Source organism: Cricetulus griseus, chromosome 3 (genome assembly GCF_003668045.3).
Source record: "Cricetulus griseus strain 17A/GY chromosome 3, alternate assembly CriGri-PICRH-1.0, whole genome shotgun sequence".
Taxonomy (NCBI): domain Eukaryota; kingdom Metazoa; phylum Chordata; class Mammalia; order Rodentia; family Cricetidae; genus Cricetulus; species Cricetulus griseus.
Window position 1 is genome coordinate 227,424,002 of NC_048596.1, and position 19,886 is coordinate 227,443,887.

General features: G+C 40.6%; 1 protein-coding gene across 7 annotated transcripts in view; it reads left to right on the plus strand.

The window, feature by feature from the left end:
• Positions 1-19,886, plus strand: part of Sfmbt2 (Scm like with four mbt domains 2) — a 192,298-nt gene that overhangs the window by 124,209 nt on the left and 48,203 nt on the right. For all 7 annotated transcript variants that reach the window (XM_027405128.2, XM_027405133.1, XM_027405132.2 and 4 more), the window contains exons 11-12: positions 5,467-5,593; positions 19,457-19,570. In XM_027405128.2, coding sequence (XP_027260929.1) covers positions 5,467-5,593; positions 19,457-19,570 — 241 coding nt within the window. The remainder of the gene's footprint in view (positions 1-5,466; positions 5,594-19,456; positions 19,571-19,886) is intronic.

Genomic DNA, 19,886 nt, shown 5'->3' on the forward strand with positions numbered 1-19,886 from the left:
TATCTATCTATCTATCTATCTATCTATCTATCTACCTTCCTTTAGCAGTCTCTCTCTGAAATCGATCACTGATTTCTGCTAGGCTGGCTACCCAGCAAGCCCCAGGATCTTTCTGTCTCCCCCCTCCAGTGTTGACATTACACATGCTGCCACACATGGCTTTCTCCATGGATGTTGGGGATCTGAACTCAGGTCCTTACGATCTCTTGGCAAACACCTTCCCTACTGAGCCATCTCACCAGCCTTCTGAAATTTCCTTTTATCCAGGAGTGTCTACATGGCATTTCATTCTGGAGCAATTAACCACATGCCAGGATGTCTTTGGAGCTTCCAGGATTCAGTAACCAAGATTAAATCTGGCTTAATGAATTTGCTGGTGTATTCATTAGGCATGCTTTTGTTTCTGGCTCCCCGTTTATTTAATAGACAGGAGTGTTGTCTGCCTGCCGGCATATGCATTGCATACTGGGACTCCACTGAATTTGTTAGCTTGCTACAAGTGCTCTTTAATGGAATGCTTATTATGAATTCATTTTTTAATCACGCATCTCATGTGTACAAGAGGAAGGCTGTGAGGAACTGGATGTGTAGAAGACATTTCCCTGGGGATGTTTTAACAATCAGAGTTGGTTATGGGATGGATTGACATAGCCAAATGCTTAGTAAAGGAAACTCGGAGGTAACAGTTTTGTTATTGATCTTTTATAAATTACCCTCAAGCAGCGAGAGGAAATGAAAAGAGGTTATGTGGTTGTAGCTTTTCCTTATTAAGTGAGATAAAGTGCTTTTTAACTTCAAGGTTCTCCACGCAGCCATCCAGCTGTGCTATCAGAAAGAGTTTTCATATGTAATTGTGTGAATGAGAGAGGGTGACTTGTGTGTGTGTCTGTGGGGGGCATAAAAAACAACCCACCTTAAACTTCCCTGCTTCCTATTTCTAGAGGAATGTGCAAGGAGGGAGTAAATTGACTTTTTTTTAAAGCATGCAGGACATAATTTTTGTTCTGATTACATGAGGACACGATTGCCTTTTCAACTGCTTTTATAAAAAGACACTTAAATCTAAATGACTCTGATTTCTATCCTCATAAGAGTTACATAACGATACAGTCTTTTATTGGCTTTAGGAATCTGTTTAGATGAGTTTATACATTTCAAAGTAGATATGTTTTATAGTACTCTAGAATATTTGATTGCAATTTATAGTAGCTGCTGTTTGGGGAAAGCCACATTTATTTGAGAGTAATATTTGGAGAGAGGTTTGCTCATAGTACTGAAAAAACTCATACTGACTTGATCTTCCTGAAATAGCTACTTAGCTCCAGACCTACTATCAAAAAAACTCTCATGGGCATTGTGGAACATGAATAAAGACAACCAGACATGCTGTGGGGCGGAGCAAACAGTTGGAAAGAAGGGCCATGGACCATGTTCACATTTCTATACTCTCAGTGTGAAGATAGCCTAAGCTGACAATGTACAAGACAACTGAATCCAGGCAAATATAGATACGAGAAAGTAAGATAAAACTTTGGACAGCGGAGAACTAGGTAGACAATGCCCAGAATCCTGTTCATTCAATGGCACCTGCATTGTGGGTGGACTCCTGAATCATCCATGTCCCAAGAAGTCTCCTGTTAGCCTAGGTGAGGAAAGAGCAGAGTGGACCTTTAAATTGCTTCTAAAGAGACAGAGTATGTGGTTTGAATTTAGCCCACAAGGCAGTTTGCTAAAACTGAAAACAGAAACAAAAACACAAATCCTATACATAGCCTTGTTGGAATATAGCACCATCCAGAGTTTCTGTGTCATCACAGTTAGAACATGCATGTTAAACTACGGCATGCAGAAGCTGGAAAACTGTAGTCCTTCTAAGAAGGAAGATAAGGAAAAAGAAAAGAAAACAGAAACTCAGCATGATCCAGATGCTGGAAGGCAAGTATTGTACATCCCCTGTTCTGAAACTCAGTGATAGGAAGTGTGGGTCTCAGTATGACATACCCACATCAGCAGCTTTAGCGCCCCCTAGGGGTCTTTTGGAAATACTGATTCTTTAGTTCTCTACATGTTTCTGATACACTCTGGAATTTGATAACAGTAGATGTAAAGGAAAGTATTCTTGTTATGCATGTAAAGATAGGAAATAAAAGCTGCCAAAGCTAGAAGCTCTAGAATTGAGAATGGTGCCTGAACTAAAGGAACTCTTCAGGTTAATAATTGCAGAGTGGAAATGGGACCTTGAATGGAGAAACCACGAGAGGTATAGAACAGAGAGGCAAGGAAAAAAAATGGCAAGGAGGAATAAAGAAGACAAATGAATCTTAAGAAGCAGGCTCCTGTGACATTGGAGACCTAGAAGAAGTGACTGAAGGATGGTGAAAACAGACACCTCCCTTCAAGGATATGATGACAAAGAAACAGGAAGCCACACTTAGCCTCACAGTCAGCAGGGCTTGTGAAAGTTCCAAGCTGATGATGCTTCACCAGTGTGACAGTTTTAATTGCCCACCTGACATGGTCTAGAATTGCCTGGAATAGAGTCTCAGTGATGGGCTTTCTTTATCAGGTTGGCCTGTGGGAGATTGTGGGGAGATCCAGCCTGCTGTGGACAGTGTCATTCCCTGGGTTTGGTAGTGGACTGTGCAGAGGAAGAAAGCTGAGAAATGAACATGCGTGTGTTGTTCCCTTTGCTCTAGCTGTGGACATAGTGGAACCAGCTGTTTCAAGTTGCTGCTGCCTTGACTTCCCAGATATGATGGACCATGTGCTGGAATTGAGTTAAACCAAATGCTTTCTCTCCTAACTTGCACTTTTTTGGGGGGTCAGGATATTTTATCACAGCAACATGAGCCCAACAAAGACAACTAGGTATCTGTTAGGATGGCTGAATTTTGGCACACCAGTCATGTCAATGCCCCTGGGGAGTTACAGCCACTAGGATACTTGTGGGAATTCAGAAATGAGGAGACCACTTTGCAAACCAAATACCATAAAAGGTTTAATACCTCTTTCTCTTTCAAGATTTATTTTTTATGTATACAGTATTCTGCCTGCATGTATGCCTGCTGGCCAGAAGAGGGCACCAAATCTCATTACAGATGGCTTGAGCCATCATGTGGTTGCTGGGAATTGAACTCAGGGCCCTTGGAAGAGCAGGCAGTGCTCTAACCACTGAACCATTTTCTCACCTTTTTCTTATATAACCCATCAATACTGTTCCTAGAGAAGTGAAAATTTATTGTGAAGGGTTGAGCTTCGATCTCCCCCTTCATTCATCTGATCAAGTCTGAACTCCTCAAAATGTGGGATGTTTGGAGTGATAATGTCTAAAGAAATGACTATGATAAGATGAAGTCCTAATCCTGTGTGACCTGTGTTCTTTTCGAAAGAGTAATTCAGGACCAATGTACACATAGAGGAATGACCATGGGAGAACACAGGCTTCAGACAGTCAACTGTAAGTCACAGGAAGCAACCTCAGCAGGAACCAACCAGATGAAAGCTTGATGTTGCAGTCTCAGCTAGGACTTTGAGAAAAGTAATTTGGGTTGTGTAAGCCATTTAGTCTGTGGCATTTGTTAAGGTAACCCAAAGGGTTTCATGTGTTTCTGATTACACAAAAAAAGTACACATGCAGGGTTGTAGCAGCTTCATTTACAATAACTACATTTGGAAAATGGTTCAATGTCCCTTAACCAGCAACTGGATTGATAAATTGTGATGTATGTACATTAACTACTCAGCCATAAAATAAAACAAACTACATATGACTCTGGCAAGAATGATCCTCAAATGCATTCTGCCAGGCATCCTGCTTTCATTTCTGTTGCTGCAATAATATATCTTGACCAAAAGCTAATTGGGAGAAAGATAACAGCTGACAGTCTATGGAAGCAGGGAAATCAAGGCAGGTACACGAAGCTCGTCACTTTACATGTATAGTCCAGAACAAAGAAAAGCAATCCCCCTCCCCCTTGTTGCCCTCTTCTACAGTTTATGACCCAGCCCACAAAGTCCTCCCAGTCACATTTGGGATATATCTTCTCCATCAACAAACAACAAGCGTTTCCCCCATCTCCCCACAACATACTCTCGGGCCAACCTGATCTGAATAGTTTCTCATTAAGACCCTCTTCACAGTTCATTCTAGGCTGTGGCAAGTTGACTTTTAAAATCAACCATCAACCAAGTGAAGGAAGACAGACTCAAAAGGTCTCATGGATTGTGATTCTATCTATGGTATAATATAAAATAAATACATTAAATTACAGAAACAAAAGCCAGAGTGATGGCCACTAGGAACTGAGGGTCAAGGACTGGGTATACAGGGCTGTGCAAGCATGTTTGGAGGAGGCAGTGATGGGGCTGTTCTGTATCATGACTGTAGTTGTGGGTGCATATGGTTGTATGCATTGGTCCAACAGCATTATCTTTATAGATCAACAAGGATGCCCTAAGCAGTGGATTTTACTATATGTATTCTGTGTGTGTATGTGTGTTTATAGTGTGTGTGTGTGTGTGTGTGTGTGTGTGTGTGTGTGTGTGTGTGTGTGTGTACAGACCTGTGGACACCCTCAGGTGTCATTCCTCAGCTGTGGCTCACATAAAGCTCCTGTTGGCCTGAAGTTCTCTAAGGGGTCCAAGCTGGCTGACTAGTAAACCCCAGGGATTTGTCTGTCTTCTTCACCAGTGCTGGAATTGCAAGTAAAGGCCACCACATCTGCATTTTTTAAATGTTGGTTCTGGGGATTGAACTTGGGTCCTCTTGCTTACACGACAAGTACTTTACAGACTGAGTCATCCTTCTGTATCTCCCAGCCCCTACTCCCCTGACCCCCCTCTCTTTCTCTCTCTCTCTCTCTCTCTCTCTCTATATATATATATATATATATATATATATATATATATTTAGAAAAGTAAAGACAAATAAGGAATATGAAATAAAGACAATTTTTCAGATAAATGAAAACTAAGGGATTTGTCACCAACAGACCCATGCTATAAGCTAAAGGGCATTCTTTAAATGTCCTTTAAAAGAAGATGATACCAGATGGATATTCCATCTGCCTTGTTTAACACCCTAGGTATGATTTTAGCAAGCAATATAGAAGAGCAGAGAAATGATGTGTTTTACAAAGTTCATAGAATTGAAGTTCAAACTATGAGAGAAAGAATGTTTCCATAGCCTCATTGATTTAGCAAAACGTCTCAGGTGTACACCGAGTGTTAAACACAGTTCTGACCTATGTAATAAAGAATGCATGGCCCTTTGCTTGTGAGCAGTGGGGAAAACAAACATGTCCATCTAAGAAATAAGATGCATTTGTATCTACTATATTCACTGGCCAGTTCTGTCCCAAGAACAAGATGCCATTGTGTCTACTGTGTTCACTGGCCAGTTCTGTAGTCACCCATTATCTTCCCCTGGGAGCTGCTGGCTCAGGCCTGCTTTTCTTTTTCTTTCAGGCAGCCTTCAATCGGGGCTTCACAAAGAACATGAAGCTTGAAGCTGTGAACCCCAGGAATCCAGGAGAGGTGTGTGTGGCTTCTGTGGTCAGTGTGAAGGGGCGGTTGCTATGGCTCCATCTAGAAGGTATGTACAATCCACTGCTGTTTAGGAGTTCTTGGGGGTCCTCTCTAGAGGGGTACAGGATGATTCAGCACTCTCATAAATGCCCCTCTTGTTACCCTTCTGTTTAAACAGATATTCAATTATTCAGTGTTCTTAAATAAGTGAAACTAATCAAATACAAATTCATTCCACAGCACTCGTCTTAACTAATAATTTTATGAAATGAGATGCTGGCCAGATAATTATGTTTGGAACACACTGGTCTTTTTACATCTATGATTATAAAAGCTAATGTTGCAATTAAATTAATATGAGTCACTAAAAATGGTATTTGAGATCATGGTCATTATGAGAATAAAATGATATATTTGCATTTTAATGTGGGCAATACCCTTCATTTTTTTCTTCTGTAGATGTTTAATTTTTCCTCAAAATACTAACTGGAGGATGGTCTGTCTCTCTCTCCAAACACATTAAGTTTGTTTTTTCTTCAATGATGTTGAAACAGTTTTTTACAGATAGTTTAGTTTAGAATATGCAGAAAATTCACAGTGTAATGTATTTTGTGAATAGAACATTTTAGATTTAGGCATAACACTGTGTCTTCCATGTGTTGCATTTTGAATTAGAAATAATTAAAATAGATTTAATCTCTAAGGATTTCCAATCTTTTCATAATGCAATAACAGAACTCAGATGTTTGTTGCATATACAAAGCAATAAGAATAGGTAAGATTATAAAAGACTTCTAGATCTCTGGTACACGCATAGCTTACATCTTATGACATGTTCCTGTCACTATTTGCCTTATCTACTTTTCTATTGCTCTGATAAAACACCATGACCAAGACAACTAAAGAAACGGAAGCATGTTATTGAGCTTGTGACGTCAGAGGGGTTAGAGTCCATGATGGTTAAGCAAAGGCGGCAGCAGGAACAGCTGAGAGTTCACATCTGGACCTACAATCATGAGGGAATAGTGGGAATGGCAAGAATCTTTTGAAACTTTAAAGTCTGCTCCCCATGACACACCTCCAACAAGGCCATACCTCCTAATCCTTCCCAAACAATTCTAGGAGCTGGGGTCCAAGTGCTTAGAAGGGACATTCCTTTTTTTTTTTTTTTTTTAAAAAAACTAATTTCTATTTAAATTAATAACAATTATATTTTACATACCAATCCCAGTTTCCTCTCCCTCCCATCCTCCCATCCCCCCACCAACCCCCTCCCATTTCCCATCCAGTCCCCAGGGAGCGTGAGGCCTCCCATGAGGGATCATCAAAGTCTGTCACATCATTTGGGGCAGGACCTAGTATCTAGGATGAGAGAGTATCCCTAGGAGGGGCATTCTAATTCAGATCACTATACCATTGGAAAAGGATGTGTGGAAGAAAGGGCTAGAATTGGCACTAATAACTATTTCCCATGGAAGCAAGTCTGAAAATTGCATGCCAAATTCTCAGATTAGTTCATAGTCTCATAAACATTATAGTCGATTGGAAGATGTGAAGCACACTCATCTTAGATGCCATTGTGTCTTTAATTTCCAGATAATAATGTAAACATTGCTGTAGTTTAGGTGTCAAAAATCCATCTGAATTAAGTGAAATTCCGAGAATGAGTTTTTCTTTGTGGATTCCTAGTGAATGGATTCCACTTGGAAGCGATAAAAACAAAGTCAAAGGCAAAATGGTGACACTTTTACAGTTACAAAGGGGACAGCTTTGGTTTTGTTGCTACTTGTAGACTCAGATCAGTTGCTGTTGGAGACACAAGATCACTCCCATGGCTTCTCATCACTCACTCAGCTTCTGTCTATGTGTGTTGAGCTACACTAACGAGACTGCAAAACAGAAATGGTGACGTTAGAGGCCCATGTTTCCTCTTTATTATTTAGCACATTATGGTTGAGATTCTGTGGCAGTCATTATTTATTTAGCAGTTTCTCCTTTCAGTATACTTTGCAGCTGTTAATTACCTAACACAAACAGCAGTAAGAGTGTCCTGATTTTTATAGCTGGAGAAACCAGCTAAGCCATTAAGATCTGCCTGGGGTTCATTTTCATTGCTCTTGACATTTTCTGTTGCTTAATTCGATAGACGCTGCAGCTTCCTGCTTCTTAAAAGAGAGTGATGAGCATCATTTAATACATATTAAACATTTTTGACCATACCTTTTTTTTTGTTCTGATTACCTCAAGATACAGATTTTGGGTATTACTGGAAAAAAAAATCTACCATCAACAAAAAACCCATCTCATGTCTACTCCTATTTTTTTATAGTGCTTTGTGTAAAAACAAAAACTAGGAAGCAAAAATTTGAAAAAAAGATCATCCATTTTTCCAGACCTAATTTATGTTTTTTTTAAGTGCTTGTAAACAATTGGCTGAATATTTCCTAGCGATTGTTGAGTATCATATGGCATTATTGGGCAAAATCAAGCACCTGTTTCTTTACTTGAAAGATTTTGCTGTGGAAGGGTGAGAACTAAATTTGGATGCCGAGTACCCAAGTGAATGGCTGATGCAGTGTGCCCCTGTCATATCAGGACTGGGAAGGCAGAGAGAGGTGGATCCCAGGGCCACTCTGGTCAGTCAGTCTGGCTGCATTGATGAGCTCCAGATTCAGTGGTGAGACCTTGTCTCAAAGTGAGATGGAGAGTGATTAAGTAAGATACCCAACACTGTCCTTTGGCCTCTATATGTGCATATACATGTGTGTGGGAGTGTGCTAAGGTGTGTTTACACACACACACACACAAACACACAAACACATGCACACATACAACATATATTACATTCCAGACCATCTTCTTGGTTTTTTTATAATTTTATTTTTGTTTTGTTTTATTTGGACTTTGAGCTTGGAGGTCCTTTTACCTTCTCAAGTGATACTCCATGGCACTGATTTCTCTCCATTTTACAGTTTTATCTACACATAGCATCCCCAGCCTCAGTCCTGGGAATTAAATGGTAGAGCTTCATTATGGTCACTTTGTGGCTATTAAATTACTTTAGAGGGTAATGATTATTCTGATTACAGGCCATTTATTTGACACTTTAAATTTATAAAAGTCTTTACAACAATTTTATTAGTTATTTTAATGCATTAAATCAGTTTGAAGCCTTTTCAGTGTATGGCTGATTGACCACTTCTAGGTAATTAAAATGATCATTTCTATTTAATATTTGACTCCTCAAGAAGCCAGATTATTCTTTAAGTATCTTTAGAAGGTCTTTTGTTAAAAAGAAATCAATGAATAAAGTATATGAGATTAATGTAATATTTTTAGTTCACACTGGAAAAAGATTCTAATTCTCACAAACCCCTGGCTGGAAGGGAGACACATTACAACAGGGAATAGTGTCTTGGGATGTCCTCTGCACTGCTTTCTCTCGTCTCATTATTCCAGTGTAGTTAATCCTATCTGAAACTATGAATACTTTCCGTAGATGGTACCATCCTTTCAGTTTTGATGCCTCCAGTATTGCTGCTGTGAGCTGGACTGCATGCTCATCAGTCAGTCATCTCACTAACTAGTGAAGCTTACCCAGCTCACTTTCTTGTGCAGCAGATATGGCCTAGTGTTTTACATGTTTTCATGGTTCTTTTGTCCTTCATTGGGATCGGATCATTGTGTTGCCTTCTTTGGCCTCTCTTGTGTCACTAACTTTCTCAGAATCCTTTCTTTTGGATATGTTATGAGGTGTAAGCTGCCAGTCCCTTATCCAAAATGCTTGAGAGCAGATCTTTAGGGTTTTTGAATATTTACTTGTACGTGGGATCCAAATTGAAATGTGAAATCACATCTCTCTCTCTCTCTCTCCCTCTCTCTCTCTCTCTCTCTCTCTCTCTCTCTCTCTCAGAAAAGTCAGAAGAGGGAGACAAAGAGGGATGGGTCTGAAAATAACTATGAATTATTTTTAATAGACTGTACAAAATAACCTAGCTGCATCATGAATAGTTTTCTTTATGAGGTGTCATAATGGCACTCTGAAATTTTCACAGTTTGGATCATTTGCATCTGGGGGTGTGGATTCAATCTCTCTGTATATCTGTGTATAGAACTTTATCACACATTTCATCAGTGATCCAATGGGATTCAGCTCGAATTTCCAGTGATTGACACATTGATTGCTCAAGAAACTTGAATAACTTAGTTTGTGTTCAGAGTTGCACCAAAGAGAAATTTTAGTTGTAAAAGGTATTGTGCCTTTGAAAACTTGGGGTAAAATAAATACAGTGTAAAGTTGACTCTTTCGCCTAAAGTTTTAGAAGTGTCTAAAATTAATGAAAATTAAGTTAAATTAATGAACATCACTGGGCAACATCACCAGAATCCACTTCCAGAACTTTCCTATCTTCAAATGGAAACTCAGTACTCATTACATTAAACTCCTGTGGGTTTCACCCCAGACCATGGCGGCTGCTGTTCTGTCTCTGTGAACTTCCTATAAACCGCCATGGAGTTAGTCCTATAATACTTGTGCAGGATTTACGACTACTACTAATTCTTTTATGCTTATAACCTATTCCATAATGATTTGTTCTTTTGTCCCTCTTTTGCCTGCATATGTATAGCAGTGTGCAAGTATGCATGTTCATGTGTATGTGGGTACACGTGTGTGTGTGTGTGTGTGTGTGTGTGTGTGTGTGTGTGTGTGTGTGTGTGTGATTGCGCACGCATGCGTGTACGCATGTGAAGGCCAGAAATTGATATTGATATGCTCTCTGCCTTACATATTGAGGCAGGGTCTCTCACTTGAACCCTGAGCTTTCTGATTCAGCTAGTATAAGATAGCCAGCTTGTTCTGGGGTTCCCCTCTCCTGCCAAGGTGTCAAGGTTGCAGGTAGACCACCACGCCCAGCTAGAATTTATGTGAGTGGTGGAGATCCAAACTCTGGTTCTTGTGCTTGTGTGGCAGTCACTTTGCCAGCTAATTCATCTCCTTAGCACCATCTTGTCTCTTTGATTTTTTTAAGCCTGGACACTTTATCAGCAAGATTATTAATGTGTGAGAGGCTCATGGCTTATTCAGAGTTAAAACATCAGCGGTCAGAATAGCACCTTTGTATTCCTGAATATAGACATGATGCTTCTGTTTTTCATCCCGGCAGCTTGTTTTCTTGCATGGAATTGTTAGTTGTTAGACTTTGACTCAAGCAGCTACAGTCTGGGCTTGCTGAGTGTTGCTGATTGGGGAAGTCAGAATGAACATTCTCTTCAGTCAGCAGGCTTCTCTTTTGCTTCTGTGCTATTGACCTTGCTGGTGGCATTTGTCCTCATGATCACAGAATGGATGCTCTATCTCCAGGTATCACGTCAGCATTGCTGGTAGGAGGGACATAAGGGTACTAAAGGGATATCAAATCTCTCTGGTTTAGTTAGTTTTTTGTTTTGGAAGCATCTCCATCTCTAGTGACAGGAACTGCAATTTCATTGGCTAAGACTAGAATATGAATATCTGATCATCACAGTTCCCCAGTAATTTTTCTGTTGGAAGAGATGATGAGTAATTTTTGATTAGCCAGTCTAGAGTGACACATTTATCAGATCCACAAGTTGCCGTGCCACATTTGTGATTCATCATAAATTGGAGATGCTGCAAGATCTACAGGAGGAGGAGCTGAGGATAAAGATGGTGAGGGAACCCATGAAAAAGATTCTGTTAAATGATGCCCACATATAAGCAAAAGAAAAAGGACCAGGTACAGAGCTCCAGATGGAATCAGGAGGGTAAATAAGCTGTGCTTGCATTCCTTCTAGCCAGTATCTCTGCCCTGCAAAGCTGTCCCCGAAAGTCCAGGGCTTGGTGGTTCCTGATTCTTGATTTTAAAACTTGATGATACTCTTGATTCTATCACTGTAATTTCTTGACTGTAATACTGCTTTGTGGGGCTAAAGGAACAGAACACTCACTGGTCTTTGGCCATTCCCTTCCCTGTGTTTGGTCCCAGGTATCCTTAACAAGGTCTTGAAGCTGTTAGGCTGAGGTTGGCCCTGGGGTCTTATCTAGACCTAGAGTTTCTGATGATAAAAAGAACAGGCCATTTGAACTAAAGATCAAAAATGTGAAGCTGGCCTTGCAGGAATCTTTACACTACTTCTACTACTACTACTACTATTATTTTGGATATTCTTATTGAGACTGTGAGACATGTATTCCAGGTTGGTTTTGAACTCACTGTGTAGACAAGGATATCCTTAAAATCCTGGTCCTCCTACTTTCACTTACAAATGGTGAGATTTCAGGCATCAGCTCACATACCTAGGCATTTTACACATATTCCTGACATAACAGGGTTCTGGAAAATTGAATATGATATAACTTTATTAGTAGTGTTTATTTCTGACCCAAATAAATTTCCCATTTGTCTTTAATGCATTTTATCCAGCTTTGTCAAAACTTGTGTGTTAGTTAGCTTTCTGTCACCATAACAAAACACCTGGGATAATAGCTTATAAAAAGGAAATCTTTTCTGGGTGTGTTGGCATACACCTTTGATCCCAGCACTCTGGAGGCAGAGGCAGGTGGATCTCTGTGAGTTCAAAGCCTGCCTGGTCTACAGAGGTACAGAGTGAGTTCCAGGACAGCCAGGACTGTTACACAGAGAAAACCTGTTTTCATAAAATGAAAGAATGGAAGGGAGGGAGGAAAAGGAAAGAAAAGAAAAAAAGAAAAGAAAAGCTTTATCTGTCACAGAGCTGGAGAGTCCATGCCTGGTTATCCTCATTGCTTAGGTCTCCAGTGGGGAAGCTGCACATTCCTACCCTGACTAGGCTTCTTCACCTACCATGCACACTTGTGTTCTGGGCAAAGATAGGGAAGGATGCTGAGCACATTCTTTTCTGTAAGCGATAGGCTCAGTACTTCGTCTCCAGTCCCTGCTCTCTTCCTTGATAGGTGTTTCTCTGTGATCATTTGTAATTTTCCATCTTTACAGATGGCCATTTTGTGTCAACAAAATGAGAGAGCCCCACATTCCTACTTAGAGCATGTGTCCCCTTCTGTGACCATCTTTATCCGTGGAGGCCTCCCTTCTGATATCTGCTCCACCATCCTCTTGCTCTTCTTGACTCTGTTGCCTGACTCACTGGTACTGTTACTTTATTATCTAAGTGGAAAACTATAAAGCCATCCAAGCAAGGAGCTCTGTCTGTTGGCTCTGCCATGGTCTTTTGTGAGCCGTTCATCCCTTCAGTTGCTGTCTCCATCTCTGTCACCTTCTCACTGCCGCATTCCAATCTGGGTCTTTGTCCTTACTGTCCTGATTCCAAAAGTTTTCTAAGTGCTTCATCTGTCACCTTCTTATGGCTTTCAGAATTTATGCTGTGAAGTATAGTCACAGCCTTCCTCCTGACATTCCATGAGTCAGTTGCTTGTGGGTTTGAGATTCCATAGATTGGCATCTACTAGATTCCATAATATGGCATTCAGGTGTGGGGGCTTGAGTTCTTCTTGATCTTGAAACCTTGTTTGTTATTTGTTTAGCTGTTTAGATTGTGTCTGATGGTAGAATCCCCCCATTTACAAACTGGCTTTGGGGTTGCCTGAGGAAGCATCTACATTATGCTGAGAGTCTTGTGCTCCCAGAGCTACACGTGATGTGTAGTGACATGTGCTCTACATGTTAAGGTTGTAGTAGATGGTATTATTAGGCACTGCTTTTTCTCCTCCTCCTCTGCTGTCTTTACTTTCTTTTTTTGGCATTACTTTGGGGTTGAACCAAGAGCCTCACAAGAGCAAGCATTTGTCCACTGAGACACAGTTCCAGCTGAGGCATTGCCTTTCCCTAACAAGTCTGTTCCTTCACAGAGCCTATTCTTCATTAGAAAGACAATGTGTCCTCCAACATGCTAGTGTTATTATTAGTGCTGTAAGCTATTCTGTGCAACTCTGCTTCCGTCCCTCCATCTCCCCCCAGCACAGTGTCTGTGCACAAGTTCATGTGCACTACTTTGCTTCCTCAATGTTTGCTGAACAGACAGGAAGAATAAAAACAATTTATTACAGAAACCAATATCAATTTCAGGGGCCGCCATTTCTTAAGAACTGCCGTTTGGCTATCAGTGTGAGGAGTTTTGCAGCAATATGCTAACAGGTGATGGGGACACCTCTCTTGAAAGCTTTGCAGAGGAACCACATGGGAAGGAACTTTGGGTTCTGTCATTGGGATGAGACAATCTAAGATGCTGAACCTCTAGATTAACCTGAGCCTCTGCCACCAGCCTGCAGAGCCTGGCCTGACCAGGCTTTTTGTATGGTAACTATAGCAATTCTGCTAATAAGACGGGACCTTTCCTAAGAGAAGGAGCCACATGTTTGATATGCCACCCCTAATAAATGAAATTAGGAAATGAACACTTCTGAAGTGTAAGTCTCACATGTTATTACACTTGCTAGCTGCTGCTTCTTTTCTGTATCACAGATTACTTGTCTTGAAAATGGGGATGGAAAGTCCAGGAATTTCAGGATTGTTGGGAAAAGACCCTAGTAATTTTCAGGATTGTCCTGGGCTAAACTTATGGAAAAGAGCTTGCCTGTAGTAAGAACTATGAATGTCTTCCTTTGGGGAATGTATTTCCCTCTGTGCGTACACACACTTACATGAACAGGAACGCACATGCATGTACACATATGCACAAACATTTATACATGCACATATATGTATATACACATATATACACACTCAAACAGGAATGCATGTGTGTATGCAATGTATGCATACCACACACACACACACACACACACACACACACACACACACACACCTTCAGTTCCATTTGTACCATTTTCTTTCAGACAGTGTATTTACACTGACCTTAATCTTTTTTCTTGCTGGCCACAGTTCTATTCTCTCTTTATTCCTTAGGAGTTTGGCTCCAGGGCTGACAAAGAGATGCTCCAAAGGCTCCTTTGTTGCTTGGCATTGCAAAGGGGACAAGCACAGCAGGTCATAGCTAGGGCTCCATCAATCTCCTGGCTCTGGTTGCTTTTCCCTCATCTTATGTTTTCTCTTTTCTTCTCATCTTTAAGTCTGTCCACATTTGCCCTGCACTTTAACTTTGATTAAGAACATTATCCCAAGTAAAGTTGTTCCCTTAAACATCTCTTACCTTTTCCCCATCCCAGCATTTAAGTAAGATGAAGAGGTGTACCAGTTCTATTACTGAAGTAAATGAAAATCATTACTTGTATCATGATTGGCTTTGAAGCTTTCTCTTCTCACATCCCTCTTGCCTGTGGTATCCCATAGTATCTCCACTCTCTAATTCACCTGTTTTTTCTCTCTCTTGTGGCTTGCTGGAAGTGTATAACTGCATATCTTTGGGACCTTGGCAGGACTGTGTTCCTCACTAAAGTGTCCTGGCAAGCCACCCCGAGTGTCAGCCTGATGTTCCTGGGTTAAAGCAGGTCACCATCTCCATTGAAGTAGTCCTTGCCATTGACTAGATTGAACTGCAGTACAAAGTTCTAGCAATTACACAGGCAAGCAGAGTCTTGGGATCTATGATGGAAGGACAAAGGCTACAGGAGATGCGAAATCATCTTTAAGACTCCTACATGATTCCTATAAATTCAGATGCTTGTAAATTTACTTTAGGACCAGAAAGTTCTTCTTTTAGCAGTGGTTTCATTTTATTTTCTTCTATGGTAACTTGCATTTTACTAATTTGAACTTAATGGCAAGACAACATTTATGCACAAAATCCTTTTCTCCTTGACTATGCTGTGTTGTCATTATTCTGGAGATTGTGGAGACTGTGTTTGTAAAAGACGACATTCACAAAGGTATACAACCCACAAAGTATCTTGGGTTAGATTCTCACTCTGGGTCTTGGCCTCCCTACTCCTCTGCATTTTGCTCTTTTCTTGGGAGTTACCGCCATTAGTACCTTACAATTCCTCTCAGATTTATTTCATGCACATGTAAATATATGTGTCCTTACCCCTTGAAAACAGATCGCTTTGTGGTTTACACTCAAGAGTTCAGTCTGTCTTTTCTCACTCCACGATACATCTTGGAGATCATCACATTAAGTATTTAAATAGCTGCCAACTGTTCCATCACTTGAATATACCCTGCATCATTTGAATACTTTCCCATGGAGGGGCTCTCTGCTTCCTAATGGGTTTTGAGGTAGACCTTCTAGAGAGGTATGAGTGAGTGCAAGTGATACTGATGAGATGCCGCTTAGACAAAGGCAGAGCTCAGGTGTGGTCTTGTCTGTAAGTGGGTTTTCTTTTCTTTTCATAAATATTTTTATTCATTCATAAAGAATTTCATGCAGCATGTCTTGCTTACATATGAAGTGACAGATATTGCCTTGAGTCTTTGGTGAAGTCTCTCAGTGTGCTTCTATAATCCCAGCAGTGCTGGAACAAGCAAGCAAGAATCCTGAACACGTGTGTCATTTTGTAAAGCTGTTGGATCTCCAAGCTTGGAAATAATAGCTTTCCCTTAAAAGGTTATCTGGAATCTGGCTAGATGTATCTACACTTATGTGATCATCACAGCAATTGATAAGACTGATAAAAGGAAAAGGCAGTTGCTACTCACCATCCAGAGTGGGATTTAAAAGATGGGGGTCAGGAAAAATTTTTCTCAATGATACCCACATTGCTTTAGCGTGTTCTCTCTCTCTCTCTCTCTCTCTCTCTCTCTCTCTCTCTCTCTCTCTCTCTCTCTGTGTGTGTGTGTGTCCTCCCTTCCTCCTTCTCTCCCTTCCTCCAATATATGTGGCATATGCACATACTCTACTTGTTTTCATTCATCTTACTCACAGCCTGAGTATAGCTGTGCAGAAGCCAGAGAGCGACATCAGTGTCTTCCTGTGTATTCTCTCCATCATATTTCCTTGAGACATGACCATGTCTCAAAGCAGGGTCAAAGTGCAGACCCTGCCATTTTGACCAGGCTTCCTGACCTGGTCAGTGAGCTCTTAGGATTCATTTCTCTTCCCCCATGAAGTGCTGGAGTTAAAGCTAGGCACCGCTATGCTCATCTTCTAAAGCAGGTTCCCGGGAACCACACTTGGGTCTCATGCTTGCAGGTCAGGTACTCTTATTCCCTAAGCCAGTTTCCCAGTCTGGATAAGCCATTTTGTCACCCTATATTATTTCAAACATGTCTTCAGAGGCAAGATTTAAAGTGAAAGAAAAGCAGGAGTGTAAATTCCTTGAGGGAAACCAAAGCGGTTCACACCTCTTAGCTTGTAAGTATCTGTTTGAGTGGATGGGGAATATAATGAAAGAACTTTAAAGCCTGGTAAAGGCAGCCATAGCAACACATTAATGTCTGCATTATACAGAAGTGTATATATTAATTAGAGCATTAATATGATGTAATGCTTGAGCCAACAGAACATTTGGGCAGAGGGACTTAAAGCGGCCAAGTTCACTCTATGCATTTTTTTGAAGTACTGTTTTGAATAACCTTGAAAATCTTATTTGTGGCTAAACCCAATCAAAAACTGCAGATATTTCTGGTGGATAGTTTAACCTGTGGGGAAATGGTTGTGACACTAAGAAACCAATACTATTCCCAAAGTAGAGAAAATGATTTTGTGCTGTGAGAAACATCCTTGAGACCCTTTTGGTTGGACCCTCAAGGAATCATGAGCACTTCAGGGTGAAGAGAGTCATATCCATAGGAAGACACTGGGAGTATTACTTGAAAAAAATTAGTCTCCCTCTCTCTCTTAGTCTCTCTCTCTCTTAGTCTCTCTCTCTCTCTCTCTCTGTGTATGTGTATGTGTATGTGTGTGTATGTGTATGTGTATGTGTATGTGTATGTGTATGTGTATGTGTATGTGTATGTGTATGTGTATGTGTATGTGTATGTGTATTCAAGTGCCTGTTAATATGGAGGCCAGAGGACAAACTTGACTATTGTTCCTTAGGTTGTGGCCACCATGACTTTTGATACAGTGTCTCTTATTGTCCTGGGACTTAGGAATCTGCCTATCTCTGCCTCCCCAAAACTGAGAGTACAAATGTGAGGCACTCTGCCTGGTTGTAAAAGACAAAACATGAACTTTGGGGTTCATGCTTGCAGGGCAAGCACTTTGCTGACTGAACCATCTCCCTTCAGGGCATTTCACATTCATCAATATGTTGGCTTACTACTAAATTAAGAGCATTCACTTATTAAACCACATACGTACTTTTCACAGTGTCATCCTATGGTTGTGAAAGAAGGGGATGTGAGGCATGGAACTAACGGCTGGAGTTGGGACTTTGTGTGTGTGTGTGTGTGTGTGTGTGTGTGTGTGTGTGTGTGTGTGTGTGTGTGTGTGTGTGTGTGTTTGGGTCTTGGTGTTTAGCTTCTTTAAGTTACAATGAGTTTGGGGAAACAGGACGAGGGCAATCTGATTTAAAATTCAGTAGATACTGTGTCTGATATGGGTGTCTGATGGGGGTTACAGTGGTGTTTTCATCTTAAATATTGCTGAGGACACAGAGGCAAAGTAGATTCAGAGAGTCACTAGATATCAACATATCTCATATCTTATCTGTTGATTTTTGGTTTGAGAATTTGTCCTTCCAAGTGTTGTTCTGTTTGTTGTTGTTGTTGTTGTTGTTGTTTATGATGATGCTGTTTTTCTTAAGGACAATTGATTTAGTGTAGAATTTCTTCTGCTAACTGGAGGAGTGTATTCCAGATTTATTCTCTCTGTAGCCAAGGGTGTTTGATATTTCAGCTGCCACTGTAGATTTCTGGTCTTTTTCAGGAATTACCAGCTGTGATGTTGGTTTATCACAGGACACAGCTGTAATCAGAGAACAGGATGCAGTGGTTACACATGTCTCATAAAAAATGAAGATATTCCTATAGAGAAGTATTTTATGTGACATAGTTAGCACCTGTAGGTCACAAACTGAGCTGAAAGATGAACAAGTCTAGGGCCTGGGAGATAGCTTAGTTGGTAAGGTATGTGTTACAATGGTACAAGAATCTTCTTTTGCTAGGAAAAAAATGCTAGTGTAATGGTCTGTGTGTGTGCGTGCGCGCACGTGTGTGTGTGTGTGTGTGTGTGAGTTTAATCTCAGCATGAGGAAGCAGAGACAGGGGGATCCCTGAGACTCACTGGTGAGCCTACTTAAGATCTCAGGGCCAGGGACCCTATCTCAAAAACCAAGGTACAGGTGCGTGTGGCCTGAGGAATGACACTGGAGGTGACCTCTTACGTTCACAGAGAAGTGTACTTACACCTGTACACACATGCACCTGCACATACACACAAACACAAATGCACAGGCATACATATACATATACATATACAAAAATGAACCACTCCAGTCGAAGCTGAGAGGCAAACATATCCTCTTAGGAAATTGCCTTATCTCTAGTCTGTTCCTAAACAGTGGTTTCCCTATAGCTGTTGCTTTTGGCTGTTATGTTTGCTTTTATTTAGTTGACAGTTACTTTTTGCTTGGTGTGGAACGAATTCTGTCATGGTGGCTTACAAACTGTACCACATGTCTTTAATTTCATAGCTACTCTTAGGAAAGGGGACATCTGGTCCCTTTTTGAGTATATCTGGCTCTGATCCAGTTTTTCTTGGGATCCTTCTTCCCTCCCCCTTTTTAGAGCAATGTATATCTTTTTTCCTAACTCCTATTTTACTTGAACTATCTCAGATTCTCACCCTTAAGTTATTTCAAAATTTATAACCATCTTAAGACTACACACTCTACAAGTCATCCTCTATACCATTATCATTTTTAAATGCATTTGCAGGAATGCATTTCTCAGTCTTAGGGATGCTTTATTTGTGTGTGTGCGTGCGTGTGTATGTGTGTTTGTGGATGTGGGTGTGTGCTTATGTGTGTGTATTTCCTTCTCATTTTTTTGGTGTTGGTTTCTTCCCCATTCAGGTCTTCAGACTCCAATTCCAGAGGTCATTGTGGATATGGATTCCATGGATATCTTCCCTGTGGGCTGGTGTGAAGCGAATTTTTACCCTTTGACCACACCACACAAGACAGTCCGTAAGTGTTGCTAAGTGGAATGAGATGATGAACATGTAGTGTCCATAATCTTGGTGAATAAATGGGTGATTTGGTAAGGAAGCTGTGAAAATAAAGTTTCTAGGTGTTCTAAAGAATGCCTATATTATTATTGTCTCAATTCTCTAAGTGCTGATATCAAATGGACATTTGTGTATATTTTATAGGTGGCAGTAAGGAGGCAATTGAAGGAGGTTATTGTTTTGATTGGGGAAGCTTAGATTACACATCATATATATGTTACTTTATTAAAATATATATGTATATTTTAATTTTTCCCCCATTTTTGAGAAAGGGT